The following is a 15,000-nucleotide window of genomic DNA, read 5'->3' as shown; positions in this document are numbered from 1 at the left end:
ATCCATTTAGCTCGACATAATAGCATCCCCCAAAACTCGTGCACCAGAGTCATGTTTGTTCTTTGGAAGAGTTTGCAAAAACGAATGCAAAAAAAAGTCTAAAAATAAACGCAACGTACACAATTCATATCCCAACAAAATGTTTGTCCACACACTCTCTTTTACACACACTCTTCAGCAGGCTGGTGAGAAGGTACAAAACATGACTATGAGAGGAGGAATAGATGTGTTGAACCGGGGATGAGTCCATGGTACAGTAGGTACGTACAGTTGCACAGTGTGAGATGGTGTATGCTGACTGTGTGACTTCTCTGTTGTGTGATACGCATGCTGAGAATGTATATATGCGTGTGTGTGTGTGTGTGTGTGTGTTTTGAAAAGGGAGGCTTTGATCACCGTGTTCAGTGTGTGTCTGTGATTGTTTATTCTTTTGTACTGTATACTTTATGTACTATATACAGCATATTCTCTGGGCTCATGTGTGTGTGTGTGTGTGTGTGTGTATGTGTATGTGTTTTAAAAAGGGAGGCTTTGATCACCGTGTTCAGTGTGTGTCTGTGATTGCTTATTCTTTTGTACTGTATACTTTAGGTACTATATACAGCATATTCTCAGAGCTCATTTGTGTGTATGTGTGTGTGTGTGTGTGTGTGAGAGAGAGAGTGTGTGTATGTGTGTGTGTGTGTGTGTGTGTGAGAGAGAGAGTGTGTGTATGTGTGTGTGAGAGTGTGTGATAGAGAGAGAGATGGAGAGATAGAGAGAGAGAGAGAGAGAGAGAGAGAGAGAGAGAGAGATGGAGAGAGAGAGAGAGAGAGAGAGAGAGAAAGAGAGAGATGGAAAGAGAGAGAGAGAGATGGAGACAGAGACAGAGAGAGAATATTTGAGTCCATTCATGTGTACTCACTGGCATGGTCTGTCCGCCATGCAGGCTGTTGATGGCGGCCTGTGCTTCTGCATGGCTGGAGAACTTGACAAAGGCGCAGCCTGCACACACACACACACACACACACACACACACACACACACACACACACACACACAGAGAGAGAGAGAGAGAGAGAGAAGAGAGAAAGAGAGAGAAAGAGAGACTTGACATCAGGGAGCTGGCCTTGGCTGAGGCAAAGACATTCATTACCATTGTTTTCATGTTATCTAGTTTGTTAATGTATTCGGCCGGTTGTGTTTTCAGTGCATAACTCTAAATAAATAAGTGTAATTGTGGAGAAGGCACGAACTGCACGGCACATCCTGTCCCTCCCTTGCCTCCTCACTCCCAGGCACAGGAGCCAAAGCATTTACTATCCCAAGCTTGTTTGTGATTATTAATCTGTTTAATATTTACACACTGTGATCTGTGTGCAGTCTCTCATAAAAGAGATTATGGTGACAAAGGCGTAATCATATAATCTGCCTATCTGCCCGTATTGCCGCCAGTGTATAATTTTAGACGGAGGTAAGCTTTGCTCAACGGGTATTGAAATCATCTTAAAAATCTGTTGCCTCGCTGCAAAAGTACGAGATGGTTGAGAGACCCCGAAGAAAATAAGATGGTAATATCTTCCGTCGAATTATCTTTCGGATTCTTATCAACATACTGAAACACATTAGGAATTGTTCAGGTACTGTAGAGTACAGGAAAAAAAAAACATACAGAGTATATATTAGATAGACGATGTTCTGAAAACATCTCTAAAGGCATAGCTTCCGAGGGAGAGATAATGTGACAAAATGAAATAGGGTTCTGTACTCATACGCAACAATATTGAAATATGAACACTTGAAATATGCATTAAACCTGTGCATACGACTGTACAGTCAGTGTTAGGGCAGTCATATAGAATACACATCAGGGGAGGCTGGTGGAGGTAGAAATCAGAGGACGGGCTCATTGTAACTGTAATGCATGGAACGGAATGAGGAATGGCATCAAACACGTATGTGCATCTCTGATCCTTGCCTTCAGGCTCATTCCATTCCACGCATTACAACGAGCCCGTCCTCCGACTTCTACCTCCACCAGCCTCCCCTGCTGCATACGGTATTCGGCTTCGGCCCGATTCTGATCCTTCCCTCCAGGTGCAGTGGCGAGGCGGTGCGGACTGAGAGACGGGCCGTTATCAAAATCATCTGGATTCATTTGGCCCCTTTTTTTATCAGAGCAGGACTCGTGTCAGAGACCGACACGCACGTCCGCCTCCGACGCTCCGACAGAAGTGTCTAAAGAACCGCTGATACGCGTTTAAAAAGCTCTCAACAACCCAATTAGATTTGTTCATATACATTTATTCATCATTTATTCCCCATAGGAGCCGAGATGATTCATTTAAATTACAATCGCTGATAGCTAGACCCAGGAGGAGCGCGGGCCAGGCCAGACCCATTCACTTATGCATTCTAAGCACCCACAAGGCAAGCTCCCCTTATAGACAAAATGAATAATTTCCTCAACCAAATCAAATGTGCCCATGGATGAGTTACAGCACATACAGTGCTTGTATGAACCAATTTCCTCTTTGTAATTTTTGACAATCTCCCGTCCTCCCATCCTTCAACATGATCAATACTCTGCAGAGCTGAGGAGAACACTGGATTCTAATACACGTGCTGGAAAAAATGATTTCTAAACCTAAGTAGAAGCTCTGATAAGGGCTTTGTCTCTCTGTCTGTGTGTGTCTGTGTGTGTGTGTGTGTGTGTGTGTGTGTGTGTGTGTCTGTGTGTGTGTGCGTGCATGTGTGTGTGTGCGTGTGTGCGTGTGTGTGCACATGTGTGTGTTGGCTATGTGTGTCTATGCATGTGTGTGTAGCCAGAAGCCCTAGGGGCGTCATGGTGAAGGACTACACAGGGCTGCTGGGAGATAGAGTCACACAGGGCTTTGATTCTTCCTCGCCCCCCCACACACTCCCTCTGCCACTCCTCTGGGGCGCCCCTTTACTTGGGAAGCTAAAGGTCCCTTCCCCCCTCCACACAGCACCGAGGAAGCCTGCTGGGGTGCCATTTGATTGCATGTCTCTGTTTGAGGGAACAAAAGCGTTTAACCTTTGTAGTGGAAATAATAAGGGACAGTTTGTTCTGAAACTCAAAGGGCCGCGGCCGTTTTCATTTCAGCGCGGGAGAGACAGTGTTTGTTACCTCAACCAGCATCCACCAAACAAGCCAGGCGATGATTAAACTGTGGTCTCCTGCCCCGGGCCCACGCGCTGCCCCTCCCCACCCTCATCCCCGGTGAAGGCAAAGCTCAAGCCTGACTGGAGGCTGAGAATCACTGCGCTCTGCAAACAACATGCATTTAAACATGTGAGGTCCGCAAAGACTCCCCACTGACAACAGGCAGCACCAGTGTAGCTTTGCTTTCCCCTGACCTAGAAACCAAAAAAAAAAAAAAAAAAAGTTCTAAAAAAAAAAAAAAAAAAAATCACAAGGAGCAGCGCAGGCTCATAAATTATAGTGGTGCACCAGTTTTGAGGTTTTGAATTTGATAGTTGAGAAAGAGAAGAAAAAACGGAGAAAAAAAAAAAGAGATAAGGATTGAATTGCCTTTCAACCCAGCCCCTGCTTTTTTTTGAATTCCCAAGGAAAATAATATGTATGCATGAATTCCATCAGGCTGAATGGCTGGCATTTATAGCAACTTAATTATAGAGCTAAAAGCCATCTCTCTGTTATTCCTGACAATGCCTCTCTCTCCATCCTGCTCTGCCAACGAGTGTTGCACTTTGAGAGTGCTTTGAAGAGTGCTGCCACGGAGCGAGAGAGATGGATGTTAAACTTCTTGGCCTTTTTATTGGCTAAGAAGGACGTTTCGAAAAGCACTGTGCAAGTGGTAAGAATTTACATCAACAGGGGACAAAGGCGCCATCATAGGACAGATAGCACTGTCAATTTCAAGGTCTGTCTTGTTTTGAGTTATGGGGTCCTCGTCTTTGAGCCACCGTGGTGGCGGTTGCCAAAATAATTTGCCCACGACCGCCTCCTTTAACGACAATGTTGTGGGATGGATGGAGCGGTGACTCTGATATGACCAGTCACCAGAATGTGTAAAAAACCACCGTCTGGAAATAAGAGATGCCTTCTCTGTTATACTAAAATGGCATAACAACAACAATAACAACAACAACAACAACAACAACAACAACCACCACAGATTTTTTTGGCAAACACAGCGAAGAGTGAGAGAGAGAGAGAGAGAGAGAATGAGAGAGAGAGAGAGAGAAAGAGAGAGAGAGAAAAAAAAAGTATGGAGAAAAGAAGGAGAGTATGGAAGACAAATGTCAGGGGGGGGCCGAGCGAGTGAAGGACTGAACGAACGGAGAAAGCGAGCTCCCCGTCAGACGCGGCAGCATCAGCCGGCACTGGGGCTTATTTCATTTTATGTGCTGTCAATCAGGAAAGGGCGAGTGAGCGGGCGGGAGCGGACAGAGAGAGGGAGAGATAGAGATAGAGAGAGAGAGAGAGAGAGAGATAGAGGGAGGGAGAAAGAGAGAGGGAGAGGGAGCTGGCCTATGGGGCGACGCAGAGCAATACAGCCCGGATCATCACAAAGAGGGCGAGGGAACAGATGTACACAGAGATAGGCACACGGCTCAATATAGCCCAGCCTCTTCTCTTTGATGTACTTGGAAGGCAAGCACGCATTACCAACCCCCCCCCCCCCCACCCCCCATCCCCACCACCCCACCCTCCCACCCCCCCACCCTCCCACACATCCCTTTCACACATTCAGACACTTCATATAGGGAGAATAAATCAGAGGGAATACAGACAGAGAGAGCGAGAGAGAGAGGGAGAGTGGGAGGGAGAGAGAGAGAGAGAGAGAGAGAGAGAGAGAGGGAGAGAGAGAGAAATAGAGACAGTAAGAGAGAGAGTGACAGGAAGAGAGAGAGATGGGGAGAAAGAGAGCTCTTGCTCCCCATCCTCTCCTGCTTATCACTAGAAATAACATGGCTTGTGGTCTATAAAACAGGAATTTATCAATGGCTATGGATTCAGTGTGCGCGCGTGCGTGCGTGCGTGCGTGCGTGCGTGCGTGCGTGCGTGTATTAGGGGAGGGGATACACATCCACACACACACACACACACACACACACACACACACACACACATGCTAAGAACAATCCCCGTGAATCAAAAAATCAAACATCCACCGTCGGCCATCTTTAATTTCCGAGTGATCCGATGAGTAGAGTAAACGGTGCATGAGCTGTTCCTGTGAACGCTGCTCCGCTGCTGTGAGTGGCGGCAGCAGTGAGACCCGACGATGGGCTGATTTATTTACAGTAGGACATTATCGTCCACCAGCCTCTCTGGGGAGGGATGACAGGGAAGTGGAGAAACAAACATAATTACACCCCGTCCGCCTTTCAGATAACAGTAGGGGGAGGCGGAGGAAGAGGGGGAGGAGGAAGAGGGGGAGGAGGGGGAGGGGGAGGAGGAAGGAGGAGGGAGGGAGGGAGGGGGGGAGGGGGTGTTTGTGATCTGTTTGTTGAGTGAGTTCGAGCCAGGGGAGGAGGGAACGGAACGGTGTGAGGAGCGGGGACTACAAAGAGAGGTCTGGAGGAAGGAGTGACGAGAAGAAGAGAGAGGTGTGGAGCGAGAGAAGAAGGGAGGTGTGGGGCGAGAGAAGAAGGGAGGTGAGAGGAAGGAGGTGTGATGGCGTATGTGTAGAGGAGGTGAGAGAGAGAGAGAGAGAGAGAAAGAGAGAGAGAGAGAGAGAGAGAGAGAGAGAGACACACAGGGAGGTGGTGAAAGTGGACTGCTGATGGGAGGAAGGGCTGGATGTGCAGTATGGTGAGATGAAGGGGGAGAGGGAAGGGGGAGGAGGGAAGGGGGAGGAGGAGGGGGAGGGGAGGAGTAAATGGGTTGATGAGGGTTGAAAAGGTGGCAGGCGAAGCGAGGGAGTAGTAAAGGAGAGAGCGAGTGAGAGAGAGAGAGAGAGAGAGAAAGGGGGAGACAGAGAAAGAGAGAAATACAGAAAGAGAGAGAGAGAGAGAAAGAAAGGGAGTCAAAGAGAGAGAAGGGGAGTCTGAGAGAGACAGAGGGAGGGGGGTGAAAGAGGGAAGCAGTGAAGAAGAGAGAGGGAGTGAGGTGTGTGTGGGCGCTGCTGACCCTTGCTGGCCCCATCAGGCCCTCTCAGGACGGTGCACTCCTCGATCTGGCCGAAGGTCTCAAACAGCCGCCGGACGTCCTCCTCGCTCTGCTGCTTCCCAAGCATCCCCACAAACAGCTTCCTGTCTTCTGGAGGGGAACCCAGGGAGAGGAGGAGGGGAAAGAAAGGAAGAAAGAAAGAAAGAAAGAAAGAAAGAGAAAGAGAGAGAGAGAGAGAAAAAGAGAGAGAGAAAGAGAGAGAGAGAGAGGGAGAGAGAGAACACAAACAAATGCTACAGCTGATGGCACCGTTCTGTTGAGCTGTGAGGAACTCGTCTCTCCCCCCCCCCCCCCCCCCCCGCCCAAACCTTTTATCAGCATTCCGCTGTCTTTCTGCCTCTGTTGTTGTGCTGTGTGGTTTCCCTGCGAGGAAGGAGAAGATATTCCTGTCTCTTCAGTCAGCTAGTCTGGAGGAGCTGCCTGGCTAAGGTTTGATACAGATGTTGTTTGGAGTGCCGTTGGTGTCAAGCATCAGTAATGACATGGGACCTTTGTAGAGCGTCTTCAGTACTAGACCTACCTACACTCATACTTACAAAAGGGTCCCAAAGGGATTTTTGGCTAAGACGTACTGTAAGGTTCTATCTAGAGCCCTTTTCATCCGAAGAATCCTTTTTTGGAACAAAGGGTTCTAGGTAGAACTCTTCGCAGAGGATTCTAGCTAGAACCATAAAGGGTTCTCCCGCAAGACAAGCTGAAGAACACTGAACGTTCTATTTAGAATTTTTTTTTCTAAGTGTGTGTTGCTACCCGGGTTGTGTGTTGTGTTGTAGGTCTACCCTCTACCCTACAGTACCCTGCAGCTGTGCTGTGCCCTATGCTGACCTACCCTCCAATGGTCTACTATGACAAGCCTGGCCATGCCCTCCAGAGAGGGGCGCTGTGGGCACAACGCCATGTATGTATGGGCCCTATACCTCCCATATCTCCACCAGTCAGGAGCCGGGATTTTTCTAATTAATCTCCCAGGCGCCCTGGCATTAGACAGAACATTCATCTTCTTTACCTTCTTCCTGCATTATGCATTTCCTATTCGACTGTGTTGTGGAATGAAATGGCTACTAGCAAGAAGCCATCCCCCAGAACTGATGAAAAGTGGCAGGGGAGAGAGAGAGGAGTTTATTGGAAATGACACTGTTGATCTTCACCGTGAGTCATTTGACTGCGCCGGGGAGCGGGGGGCGAGAGAGGGATGGAGTGGGGTGAGGAGTGGGCGGGGGGTGGGGTTTTGGGGGGTAGGCGGGGGGGTTGGGGGGGGGGGTGGGCGAGAGCTTCACCTGGGCCTCGACAGATGTGACGCCTCCTGTACCTGCCAGGGCCCATTAGAGGCAGCTGTTCTAAAAATAAACGCCAGGGCATCCTTTCTGTTTTATTTCTCTTTGCAGCGGGGGGAGAAGACGATCAGATCCCGTTACACTCTCGGAAAGTTCATGTACGAGACACGTGACGCGCCTTTGCTCCCTGCTTGGCCACACAAATGAGCACCTGCATAATCAATCGGGCCTCAGTCTGCCTGCCTGCCTGCCAGCTTGCCTGCCTGTCTGCCTGCCTGCCTGCCTGCCTGCCAGCCAGCCTGCCTGCTGGTCTGCCTGCCTGTCTGCCTGCCTGCCTGCCTCCGTGCCTGCCTCTCTGCCTGCCTGCCTGCCTGCCTGTCTGTCTGTCTGTCTGTCTGTCTGTCTGTCTGTCTGTCTGTCTGTCTGTCTGTCTGTCTGTCTGTCTGTCTGTCTGTCTGCCCGCCTGCCTGCCTGTCTGTCTGCCCCTCTACTGCACCAGATGTCAGGACTTCACGGCGAAGCGGGAGTCTTCACTCCTTCCTACAGTAGACGCTTGTGTGGTCACGCCTCACACGTCAGGATCACGTCAGGATCATGTCAGGATCACGTCAGGATCACGTCAGGATCACGTCAGGATCATGTCAGGATCATGTCAGGATCACGTCAGGATCACGTCAGGATCACATAGTCTCGACAGACCCTCTCTACTCATTACTGCTTTTCTGGCCTTGTACTGATACGCCCCCCAAGACCTAAAGGTACAGAGGGGCGGGGGGGGGGGGGGGGTAGTGTGGGGGTTGGTACAAGACCGTGAGAGGCTGCAGGATATGAGCCTCAGCTGGGGATGTGTTCAGTCATAATTCCCGACAAGAACAGGTGTTCCTCTGGAACGAGCCTGAGCTCTGGCCCCAAGCGCCGAGGGGGGAGACGAGAGGTGAGGGGAGAGGTGAGGGGAGAGTACCCCCAGAGCACACCTGACTCCAGTTTGATTGTCCCTCTGTCATCCGACATCTCTTCGGGGTGTCACTATCAGCCCTTAATGGCGAAAGTGCTCTTTTAAAGGCCTCCTGTGGGGCGTTAATGTTTTGGGACAAAGACTCATCTCCAACCGGAGCCCGAGGAGATGTAATGGCAGCTTTACAAGGCTAATTAACTAGCCATGAGCGAGGGTAATGAACTTTTCAAACGCGCTTGGCAAACGAAAAAAAAAAAAAAGGAAGAAAACTAAATTACAGCCGGAGAAGGTGTTAAAGGGAGTTGCGAGAGTTCTTTAGTTTAGAGCCTTCCTTTGGGAAGGGCGGCGGTGAGAAATTGAATTTCGGAGCCGCTATCTTTTCATTGCCTGACCTAAGAGCTTCCCCTGCCCGGCTGGCCGACCGCACGGCCCGGCCAGAGTATGGATCGCTATTCATTAGTCCACTTTACACCTGTCGGCCAAGCAGCGCTTATTGGATTTCTACGTTTTCTTCACTGCCTCCTATGGCCACTTGCAAGCTTCGGAGAGCATTTATGATTATGAATAAATAACTTCTAATGCACCCCTTGCATAAAGTGATGTCTAGCCCAGAGCTGACTAAGAGTCGTCCATAAAAAGTGTGAAAAGAAATCAATGGATGCAGAGTTTAAGCACAATTGTCCATTTATACTGAGACAAGTGAAGGCTGTTACTATTCAGGATATACTGGCATGACGATGCTACTTGGCTGTCTGACCCATCGCACCATACTTATCTCCAATGAAGAGTTTCTCTCCTCTCATCCATGTGGATGGGCCTAGCTGTAGCTGGAGAACAGCTGACCTCCGCAGCATGTGAGGCTCCACTCAGACATGACCCATCTAATCCACATGGTCCAGCCTCCCTACTGCCTTACACTAAACATGAGTGTCTGAGAGAGGGATAGCTGTGTGTGTGTGGGTGGGTGTGTGTGTGTGTGTATGTGTGTGTGCGTGCCTCAAGGCCTGGCGGCAGCGCACGCACACACACACACACACACACACACACACACACACACACACACACACACACACACACACACACACACACACACAATCATCCACTCTCTCCAGCTGTTCATTTCTTGACTGAAGCTAGGAGTAATTGTGTGGAAAATGGGTCTGTGTCAGTCTCCAGCCATGTCCAAACTGAGATGGCATGTGGACGGCCCCATTTTATGAATGCAAATAAAAAAAATGGAGATCAAAAAAGTTATCAAAACACAACTGACATCTGACAATTGCTTGTCTCAGCCAGCTTTTTCATTTCAGCGCCCGGTGTATTAAAAATTAATGGATTTTGCACAGACGCCATATGCTGTCAAGATTGATGCTTCTCTCTCTGGAATAAAGTGCTACTTTTGTTGTAGACTGCGCCATGTAAAACTCAGGCTCTCTCTCCCTCTCTCTCTCTCTCTCTCTCTCTCTCTCCCCCTCTCTCTCTTTCTTTTCTTCTCTCCTTCTCTCCTTTCCCTCTCAGGGCCAGGAACGAGTTTTTGTGAAACCTACTTAGCTCAAGTTCTTTCCCCCCTTTGTTTGCAAAAACATTTGCAGGGAGAAAAACAATTAGTCTCGTCCTCCGACGTCAGTGGCTAGCATGTTTTTTTAATGACGGCACATTTTCATCACTTAAAGCGCGTGCCCCGTGTGGAGCGCATGTGAGGGGCTCTGAAAAGCAAGGACAGCTGCATCCAACGATAAAAGAACCCTGCCTGGCCTCTGGGTGCATTTCAGGCGCAGAGTAATGTCCCAGGCAGCGCATCAGAGGGGTTATGGTGCTGATAGGCTCATTAGAGAACCTGACGCTGACGGCTGCCTGGGAGGGTCTGGCATGGTGGGCCCAGCACCAGCTCCCTAGCACTAGCATATGCTAGTAGCAGTAACACTAGCACTAGCTACAGGCCCAACACTAGCACTATCTACAGGCCCAGCACCATGGCGCTAACACTAGCTACAGGCTCATCGTTAGCACATAACTAGCACGAGCACAATGGAGCCCTAGCCCAAGCCCTAGCACTAGCACTGGCCCTAACACTAGCTACAGGCCCAGCACTAGCACAGAACTAGCACGAGCACAATGGAGCCCTAGCACCAGCCCTCTACCACTAGAACTTGCACCAGCTATAGGCCAAGCAGTGGTACTAGGCTAAGCCCTAGCGATAACAGTAGCCCCAGTACTAGCATTAGCAGCAGCCCCAGCTCCAGCATTATAACCAGAACCAGCTATAGGCCCCTAACCCTAACCCTAACCCTAACCCTAACTCTAACCCAGCACCAGTCGCCCAAATCCCCTTCAACCTTAGCCCCATGCAGCGCTATTACATCCCCATCGGCATCCCCATCCCCAGCCCCAGTCCCAGCCCCCAGCCTCAACCCCAGACCCAGCCTCAACCTCATCCCCATCCCCATCCCCAGCCTCAACCTCAGCCCCAGCCCCAGCCCCAGCCCCAGCCCCAGCCCCAGCCCCAGCCCCAGCCCCATCCACAGACCCAGCCCCAACCTCAGCCCCAGCCCCCAGCCCCAACCTCAGCCCCAGCCCCAGCCCCAACCCCAACCTCAGCCACAGCCCCAGCCCCAGCCCCAGCCCCAACCTCAACCTCAACCTCAACCTCAGCCCCAGCCCCAGACCCAGCCTCAACCTCATCCCCATCCCCAGCCTGAACCTCATCCCCATCCCCAGCCTCAACCTCGGCCCCAGCCTGAACCTCATCCCCATCCCCAGCCTCAACCTCGGCCCCAGCCCCAGCTCCAGCCTGCCAGCCGACTGAGGAAGATACAGCGCGTCTATGACTGGCCCTGCTTCTGAGAGCCCAGCACAGGACACGACTGGCCTCCCTGCTGCCCTGATAGTCCTAATCTGATGTATGCCAGGAGATTATTCAACATAGTGAGGCGGTAAATATAATAATCAGAGGGGAAGTAATATTCAAATTGTCACTGTATCGGCCATGATGAGAGGATACAGGCCGCTCCTGTTTGTAAATGCATTACTCACCCTGCTCACACTGTCACTTTCATTTACTTTGGAGGGAAACGGAGCGCTTTAAACCTTCCGGTGCGACTTTGAAAAACCAAACACAGAACAACGGAAAAAAAAAAAAACTTTGTGAAATTGCCTGGTCCAATTTCTGTCCAAATATTGAAACGTTTTATTTATTTTTTTCTTCTCTATTACGATTTTTTGGGCATAATGTTCTCTCTTGTGGCGAGGCCTTTATCCTACAAGACTCTGTAATGAAGCAATTTAATTTGATGCCCGGCAAACCTTGAGCGATTATTCTATGATCCCAGCTTCCTCAGCCCCGGTCTCCACGTCTCCTTATGAGTCTTGCCGGGAACTCTTTCAGACTTCTCCGAGTCTCAGAGAGAGAGTTTTTGCATGTTTCATGTCCAGAGGCAGAGAGGGATCTTTTGGGGTTCATTTGCATGTAAAGTGGTGCGTGGTCCTCTGTAGGCGTGAGGTGCCTCCAGACAGCCCCTCCCCAGCGGCCCTGACAACCCTGCCAACCCTTCCAACCCCAGCAGCCCCTCACTCTTCCTCCCCTACCTGCCTGCTGGGTGGGGCATGACAGCAACAGCTTGAGGTCCTGTCAATCTCTCACCTCCCAGACTGAGGTCAGCTTTCAGAGGCGTGCCGAGGAGGCAAGGACGAACAACTGCCCAAAAAAAAACTACCGTAGCACTTCCCAACAGAAGCCGTGAGGGAGAACAGAACCAAAACAGAACTGAACCTCCGGGTCTTGACACAGCATAAACTCAGATGGTAGCCACAGAATTACATGGAGGAATACAAGTGCATTATATAACTGTCTAGAGGAAGGATATGTTTAAGAAGATTGGGTTTTCCTTATCTGTGTAATAACACTGTAATTACTGTAGTAACAACATTGTATTCACAGGTTGTTAGTAATTAGGTGATTTACATGGCATATGGAGGTAAGAGGTTTGTGTTATTACAGAAGTGGAACAAGAAACTGTCTTTATTCCACTCGTGTAATAACACAAACCTCTCAAATACATCACTTTGCAATTACAACACAGTTACCAATGTAAACTGTATACACGTTAATACAATGTTGTTACTAGAGTAATAACAGAGCAAATTCTTTCACAGATATACAGGCAATTCAATGAAAGGTGTGACCGTCGGAGATAGTGTTTACGAAAGATGCATGTAGCAGAGAGTGGACCCCTGTGGAGGCTGGCGGAGGTAGAAATCGGAGGTTTGATACCATTCCTCATTCCATTCCATGCATTAGAATGAGCCCGTCCTCCGATTTCTACCCCCAGCACCTCCACCGGTGGACTCGTCTAAAAAGGTAGATGAGGATGGAGGTGCCAGTGTGTAAAGAGGGAATAAAATGGACTGTTCTTATCACAGTAAATAAAGGGAGAGGGTGTTTGTGACTGACCCCTCCATCTCTGTCCCTCATCAGCAGTGGTCTCTAGTCTACTGCAGGCTGTAGGCTCGAAGAGTGGGGAATGAGGACCCGGCTCCTAGATTGTGTTACGATAATGGCCGTCTCCAATCATAGATAATCTGGCCCCATCTTTTCTTCACAGACACAGCGGCAGACAAGGTCAGGGGGAAGGGGGGATTCTCGGGGCGAGGAGATAGGGATGGTGCGGCTCTTGGATGATTTAGTGCTGAGATTCGCTCAGCTGCTTCCATCACCCACCGTTAGATCTCTCATCCCACCCGATCCCCCCACCTCTCTCTCCCTCCCTCCCTCTCTCCCTCCCTCTCTCTCCCTCCCTCTCCCCCCACTCCCTCTCCCTCCCTCCCTTGCTCGTTCCTTCTCTCCCCGGGCCTCTCTTTCGGTACCCCTTTTTTTCTCTCTATCACTCGCTTCATCTCTCCGTCTTCTTCTCTGGCAGGAATGAGAGAGAGAACTATCCCACTCCTCCCATCCCCCACCCCCACCCCCACCCCCAACCCCGGTTTGGATTGAGGCAAATTGCTTGGGTTTAAAGTGGTAGATATGAGACACTTTCTATTCCAGCACTGTCCATATAGTGGGGGAGCAAGAGGCGGCCTCCTTCCCATTGTCTCTCCGTATCTCCCAATTGGAATCATGACTTGATAAAGTTGAAAGAGAAAAGGTCTGTGTTAAGCACAGCAGATAGAGATGGACTGTACAGGCGAGAGAGAGAGAGAGAGAAAGAGAGAGAGAGAGAGAGAGAGAGAGAAAGAGAAAGAGAGGGGGTGGTTGACTCAGAGAGCAGAATAGATTTAAAGTCTACGAAGCCTCCTCCCATTCCTCATTCTTTTTGATAATCCGAGGGAGAGAAAAAATAAATAACACATGAGTCATTCTAATAGACAGCCAGAGAATTAGTTCTGCTATCCACAACGGCAATAGAGCTGCATCTAGGATTATGCACCGTCTGGTCCCACAGTCATTTCCTGAGCTGAAGTTTTTACTAGCGCTCCTGACACATCTCTATCCCTGGAGAGGGGCCGTCTCTCTGGGGGGGGGGAGGGGAGGCAGGCGGGGGAGGAGGGGGTAGGTTGTGCTCGCGGGGGGGGGGGGGGGGGGGGAGGGGGGAGGGGGGGGGGGGGTTTGGCGGAGCGTCTAAACCCACTAATGGGCCCTAATGCCAGCGCAAGCACGTAATCGAGACACCTTCGCGACTCCCCATGACAGATAATTGCCGACGTCTTGTATGTGATAAATGTGGCTCCATTCCAGGGGTGCCAAAAGTCCCAGGCGCAGCCGCGGGTCCCAGCCCCAACCAATCTAAGGGGGCCCCGCTGGGAATAGTCTACCTAGCTCTGCTCGCTCCGAGTCAGACACGGAGCTGGATCCCCCCCCCAGCACTCACCCCCCCCCCCCCCCTCCCCCCAGCCCTCCCTCCCTCCCTCCATCCCTCCCCCCAGCCCTCCTAGCCCTCCGAGCCGAAGCTGTCTGTTTTCCTTTAACCACAGGCCTTCATAGTAAATCTCATTTCATTGTCAGGCACGGCTGTGCTTTAACCCCCCCCCCCCCCCCTCCCCCCCACCGCTGTCTGCTGACTTCCTGTTACCATTAACGTTCAATATCCCTCTGTTGGGGCCTGTCTGCGTGCTCTTATTTCATCCAGCGGCCGCGCGTCCTATGCTGTCCTCCTCCCCCAGCCTAAAGTTCCTCTGACAGACTAGCAGCAGGGCCGCGCCGGGGTAAAAAGAGCCCTCTGTATTTCATTCACTCTGTCTGTATCCCCCCCCCCACACACCCCCCCCCGACACCCCTCCCCCACCACCCCCCCCTCCCCTCAGTAATTGATATCGGGCCCCATCCATCCTCCTCTCTTAAGCCCGAGATCCAATTTATCTCAGTGAAAACGCCGATTGGCCCTCGCCCAGGCCTTGTCGGTCAGACTTTGCCTGTTTTAAGACGGTCGTTAATTAAAGTGGCGCCGTGACAAAAATAAGATCTAAAATGGGCGGAGTGTGTGTGGCGGTGAAATGGGCCGTCTGATTCACACTTGACCACGTAAATCACCGAACCGGCTGAGCCTAATCTCACCCTGGCCGCGTAAATCAGCACCCCGGAATACACACATCTGACCCTGGTACAATGCAGACGCAAGACAGGGTCAATTAGATGT

General features: G+C 50.6%; 1 protein-coding gene across 1 annotated transcript in view; it reads right to left on the bottom strand.

The window, feature by feature from the left end:
• Positions 1 to 15,000, bottom strand: part of celf6 (CUGBP Elav-like family member 6) — a gene marked incomplete at both ends in the record, with an annotated part of 98,801 nt that overhangs the window by 18,033 nt on the left and 65,768 nt on the right. The window contains 2 exons of the mRNA XM_083691153.1: positions 905 to 984; positions 6,104 to 6,232. Coding sequence (XP_083547279.1) covers positions 905 to 984; positions 6,104 to 6,232 — 209 coding nt within the window. The remainder of the gene's footprint in view (positions 1 to 904; positions 985 to 6,103; positions 6,233 to 15,000) is intronic.

Source organism: Argentina silus (assembly GCF_951799395.1).
Source record: "Argentina silus genome assembly, chromosome: 19".
Lineage (NCBI taxonomy): Eukaryota > Metazoa > Chordata > Actinopteri > Argentiniformes > Argentinidae > Argentina > Argentina silus.
This window is presented reverse-complemented; position numbering and strand designations above follow the sequence as displayed.